This window comes from Atta colombica, unplaced genomic scaffold, assembly GCF_001594045.1.
Source record: "Atta colombica isolate Treedump-2 unplaced genomic scaffold, Acol1.0 scaffold7, whole genome shotgun sequence".
In the NCBI taxonomy this organism is placed as follows: domain Eukaryota; kingdom Metazoa; phylum Arthropoda; class Insecta; order Hymenoptera; family Formicidae; genus Atta; species Atta colombica.
In genome coordinates, this window is record NW_017259561.1 from 1,824,779 (window position 1) to 1,831,034 (window position 6,256).

Sequence of the window (6,256 nt, forward strand, 5' to 3'; positions counted from 1 at the left end):
GAGAGAGAGAGAGAGAGAGAGAGAGAGAGAGAGAGAGATGTTCATCCCTTCTCTTGCGTGTCTAGCCTTGGCGGATCATTCACAGACTGGAATCGCTTTCGCACAGATTCATACGCCCGACGTACCAATGTTATACCAGCAGGGCACATAATATTGTATATAATGTAATGGTCAACTTTTGTTTTCGGAAGTTCATTAATCCATCGTTATATCATCAATACGTTATATCATCATAATAGCCAGTCGGCATAGCATCTTACTATTTCACTGAAATTATTTTTCAGAAACTTACTTGTGTAAGTTTATGAAACGCAGTTTCATAAACTTACACAAAAGATGCACAATGGGAACTAATTGTTACATTTAGTGACGCTTACATTGGAGTAGTCAGAGTCTCATAAGTGAAAATATTATGATGTAAGAAGTGAAAAAAGAATCAAAAAATAAATTTTTAATAACTCCTTTTTAATAACTGTTGTTGCTGAAGATAATTATGCACATTTAAAATAACTATTGTATGGATGCGTTTTTTGAAATTGATATGCGTAAACAGGTATTAGATACAATTACGCCACTGTTATTTGCTTACAATTAACAATTTCTTTATGTGATTTAATATAATTTTAATGATGTACGAGGAATTGCAAATAGGTTTTATTATATTTTGTTCATAATCTTAGCTTTACACATAGAATAAGATTATAATGTAGAGGAAAGTCGCTGATATTAACAAACGTAAGTCCTTAAAGTGATATCCCTTTATTTTTCAGAAATCACTATTGCACTTTATTAATATTGCATTTATTTATTAATAAAAACATGATTTGTTTAGTTAATTAAAAAAGAGTAAACGCATAATTCGTATATTTATGGCTTGTTTTTAAACAGTTAAAAACGAATTTCATGAATGCGAAAATAAAATGCTTACGATTTTCTTTTGCAAATTGCGTAATTTAAATAATAGTGACTATATTATTAATACTATTATTAATTCTAAACTATTATTAAATATTATTATATCGTTTTAAATACTTATAGTTTCCTAAATCAGTTTTATTTATATTATTTTCTTCCTTAGTTTTTTCAGAATACGATTTTAAAATTAATTATATATAAAATTAAATAAAGAGATGCAGCGTAAACCGGCATACCTATCTGTAAAATAAATAAGCTAATTTAATCTTTGTAATGTTGCATTATAGTGTCAAATAACTCTAGCGGAGCTGAAGGCATGTATACATATATAATAAAGCCTTTGAAAAACTCGCATTACATCGCGTTATTTGCATCTTGCAGAACAACATAAAGTAAATACGTATATAATTCAACAAAAATGTTTTATATTGAAGTGAAAAGATTTTGAAAAATCTTATGTTATACATTCACTTGTAAGTATTTTACAGATAATTTCTATAAAAGAAAAAAGAATAGGAATATGTGGCATTATTGTCCATTATGTCAATTTTGGAGCCCATTTATCAGACGCTCATTTTTGCTCATCTTACGAAAAAATTAATTATTGCAAAATTACATGTATTTATATATTTAAAATTTTATTTTTACCTTTTGTTTAAGAAATATTGTTTAAAAACAAAGTGATATATCGGTATCTCCCCTACGATAATTTTTGGATAGTTATTTTCATTCGTTATAAACTTTTTAATAATATTTCGAGAAGTACAATTATTCATATTTATTTTTATTTATTGTATTAATTAATTAGTAGTGATCCTTAATTAATATTTATTATACATTCATACATTTGAAACTGAATTTGTTATTTTTCATTGCTTTTTTTTGGTTTGATCCCGACAATTTTATGTATGGAAGTCTTAAAATTAGTGTCACTTTTGCTTTAGTAGATAAGAAAATAAGAAAAGCGTGAGTTGACCAATCGCAATCGTTGGTAAGCGTTCTTGAAAATGGTAGTTATGTTAAGAAGAATACTCGATTGCGATCACTGTCTTCTAACTTGCACTTCTTTTATACGATATATGGAGCCTTTAGCTATTCTTGTCACTGATGTCGAGCATCAGGCCGCACAAATGAAACGGTCGCACGAACAAAACTCATATACAGCGATACACTTACACCTGTACATTGTCGAGTCGTCGAGCTCGGCGTGTTTACCGGTATTACACTGGTCTTCGATGAGCGCGCGCGCGCGCGCGCGCAAGAGAGAGAGAGAGAGAGAGAGAGAGAGAGAAAGAGAGAGAGAGAGAGTGAGAGAGGGGGAGAGGGGAAGGGAGACAGAATAGAGAAACCATCCCCTTTAAGAGATAGACCTTAAAGTCTCAGCCTACGTCGGCATGTTTCCCCCGACATCTTTCGCGAGGGACATTTGTCCATGAACATCTCCAGCACGCACGTCGACATCGTGCACCGATGCACATGAAAATCGCGTGGCGTTCATCGCAAGAGCAACGAATGGCGTGACGGGCGTCGCATCACGCCGCGTCAGCGTTGTCATGGCGCTGCAATGAGAATGCACCGCGAACACACGTTGCTCGCGTTGCGAGATAGTGTTGTGCGTATTTCTACAGATACATCAACAGTGGGTTGTGTACTATTTATTGCGCATCTTCACCGACGTTCATCTGATAATGTTATGATGATTCTTAAGCTATCACATAAACTGCACTAGCTTGTTCTCGAATAAAAAATCCTAATTCGGATTTCATAATCTACTTTTTTGTTTTAAAGAATCTAATTTATATACATATATATTTCATTTTTGTTCTGTTTCGTTAAAAAACAAATCTTTCGTTAAACATTTATATACATACTGCAAAATCATATCAAAAATGTAGAAAATAAATGTAGAAAATAAATGTTGAAAATAAATGTAAGATAATCTCATATTAGTATTAGTTTTAATTATTTATCAGAAATAAACTAATTTTTGTTTATAGAAAATATTTAAAAATAATTTCCATTGCGAATATTAATTTCATAAATATAATTCCATATTAAATACATGATAATGAATAATAAGATTGAGAGGAATTCTAAGATGGATTTTTTTTTACAACAAAATTAAAGATTAAAAAGTAATTATAGAGCATGTGTCAATAATAAATCGTAACTGTATTGGCAGTTGTATTGTTCATTATATTCTATATAGATTATTGATTAACAATCGATTGGCAGCTGTTTCAGCACAGGTTAACAACATGGAGGCAAAGGAGAGGGAAAAGCCGTTGGTCAAAGATTTGAACGAACATATCGTGTGCCCCCTGTGCAGAGGATATCTCATAGACGCTACGACTCTTGTGGAATGTCTACACTCCTGTTAGTATTTTGCTCAGTATAATTATTACTTGTCGTTAATCATCGAGCAATCACATTGTAAAAAAAAGTATAATAATTTATTAAAGGCATGATATTTGTATAAAAAACAAATGTAATACAGAAAGAATTTTTCTTCGAAATTATTATATTTAGAATTTTTAAATCTCTTTCTCAATATGTTTTTCTTAAGGCTTCTGAATAGTCACCACAGCCATATTGAATCGTAATATCAGAAACGAGAAATGACACGTTAATTTTTATTATATTGTCATTTATATATAAATAAAGACAATTTGCTAAATTGGCTAAAACAAAATGATGAGATTGTTTTAAAACATTTGTAAAATGTAAATTGGATGAAAACTATGCTTATCCCCCTACAATCAGTAAAATAATCATAAAAAATGAAAGGCACATGAAGTGCTTTTATTCAATGTGCATACGTAGCTTATTTTCACTTACGTATTTTTATCACTTTTTATGATTATTTATTGACTATCAGGGGATCTTCATAAATGGCATGTAATAAAAATTAACGTATCATTTCTCACTTCGACGTCACGATTTAATATGGCTGTGACTCAGGAATCTTAAGGGGATGCTAAACCAATTACCAAACTTGATTGAGGTCGATAGTACAGACTTTTTTAATTTTAAATTCAAAAATAGTGATGATATCTTTGATTAATTTCTTACATTATATATAATATATATTGTTCTGTCTTACTCAACGCATACATCAGTCCTTATCTAACATATGCCAGCACCATCTATCGTAAATATTTTTCACTCGACGAAAATACTTTTCTTCTATAACTTCAGTCTTAGTTCTACAAACTCGTATCTTTCGTTTCAGTAACGTGACCTTAGCTGCACGCGTATTTTTAAGATATGAATTCTAAAACTTTTGTTTCAAGCAAATATATACCTGAGGTGACAGCTGTACCAGCCAAAAGTAAGTGAATTTTTTAACTTTTTTTTCGGTTTTCTCATGAAATTCAGTGCAATTGAGGTTCTGTTTGTGCGTACTTTAATTTATGTAATAATACTTTTGCAATCCCTAAATCCAATTTGGATATTTTTTTCACCGAGTGGAAATGATGGTTTAATAGGTGGCTTTAGCATCCCCTTAAATAGCATATTTTATAACTAACAGCTGATACCATGATGTTGAAGTTATTCTCTGTATTCCTTGCCTCTGCATTTATACATGAATCATGTTCTTAATAATACTTTTTCAAATCTGGAAACGTTAGCATATTCTTTTTTAATCATTATCACTTTATCAATTATTATTATTATTAAATATCGCGATATAAAATCAGTTTCAAATCAGTCGTATTAGGTATCTCAATTTTTACGCCGTGGTTATTCTTTCGCATTGCGGACGCGGATCATCAGTTTGCAGAGGTTGTATCGTTCGACGTCTGAGTAGTGGCGCCCGCGCGTGCCCCGTGTGTAGCATTGCGACATCGCCACCTCTCTTGCCGGATATGCGGCTTCAACGGCTGGTATATCTTGCGGTTCCTGGTCTCTTCCGGTCGGAGCTTGAACGTAGATGCCATTTCCGTTTGGTGAATCCGCAATGTCCGCCTTTGGCACCGCCCGTAGGTGCTCTCGAACTCACCCTGGATGATCTCGTTAGTCTGAGTTTGCAAGAGCTAGAGGACACGGAAGACAAAATGCCGAAGAAAGAACGCGGCTCGTCGAAGAAGGATGTGTCGGAGAATAAAGGTAGAAGCGGAAGCACGAGGTATCTCAAGTGCCCAGCTGCCGTGACAGTGCGTCATCTGGTGAGACTATTGATGCTGAAAAGAGGTTGGGAAGAAGCTAACGCAACCATCAACGGTGTCATTAATAGGATAAAGATTTTGTATCAGAAACACGAGACGCAGCACCCCAACGAGTTAAATATGTATCCGCTGGATCCCTCTTGGACACTTCTAGATCTTGCTTGCATATTTCAATGGAAGAGGGTAAGTTTATACACATATTATATCTATATATTCATTTGACATACTGCGCGGCCGTTAGCTTTCGTTTTCATATAGAACGTTTTCATATATATAAGAATATCGAATAATGATTTAATATTACAAATCAAATCTATATTAAATTTTCAATATTCGAGTTGATTTGACTTAAGTGGTTTTTCTTCTGTTTTTATAATATATTTTTCTGTGTTTCTTATATAAAAGAGATAAAAGAGATGCACGCACACACGCATGCACGCACGCACACATTATGTACGCGATTTCTTATTCAATATTTTTAGAGTTTAAGGATGTATGGGTGATATTTCAACATAATAACAAAATTATGAAAAAATTAAGATTATTCTAAATCACATTTAAAAATAATACAACAAATTTGATGATGGTTTATTATCTGGATCGTAAGTTTTACACACACACACGCGCACACACACACACACACACACACACACACACACACACACACAGAGGATGTCTGATAATTGTTCTGACAAAGTTCGTGGACATGTAGAGCGGATTAAACTGAGACGGAGAGTCCTCTATCATTTTGCAATTTTCGCAAGTTTAACAAGATATTAATTGTTAAAAATTGCCGAAAATTGATCTTCAATTTATAATTTTTTACTCAAATATTATCAACTTTACAAAAAAAAACTGCAAGAGAAAAAATTATTTATTTTTTTCTCTAAGAATTCTTTTAGAATTTTTTCAGAATTTTTTAATATCGTATTTTCTCATGTTAGTAAAAATAAGAAAATGAAGTAAATAAAAAGTTGATAAAAAATACTGAAAAAATTCGTAGAGTTCTAAACGAAAAGAAAATAAATAATTTTCGTCTTTTGCAGTTTTTTTGTAAAGTTGATAGTATTTGAATAAAAAATTATTGAAGACCAATTTTCGGTAATTTTTAGCAATTAATATCTTGTTAACTATTGCGAAAATTGTAAAATGGTAGAGGACTTTTCGAAATA

At 32.0% G+C, this 6,256-nt stretch overlaps 1 protein-coding gene across 1 annotated transcript in view; it reads left to right on the forward strand.

Annotated features, from left to right (window-relative positions):
• The window catches only part of LOC108692355 (polycomb group protein Psc-like), a 14,655-nt gene that overhangs the window by 4,442 nt on the left and 3,957 nt on the right, over window positions 1-6,256 (forward strand). The window contains exons 2-3 of the mRNA XM_018200573.1: window positions 3,151-3,291; window positions 4,693-5,267. Of these exons, the coding sequence (XP_018056062.1) occupies window positions 3,174-3,291; window positions 4,693-5,267 (693 nt within the window). The 5' untranslated portion in view covers window positions 3,151-3,173. The remainder of the gene's footprint in view (window positions 1-3,150; window positions 3,292-4,692; window positions 5,268-6,256) is intronic.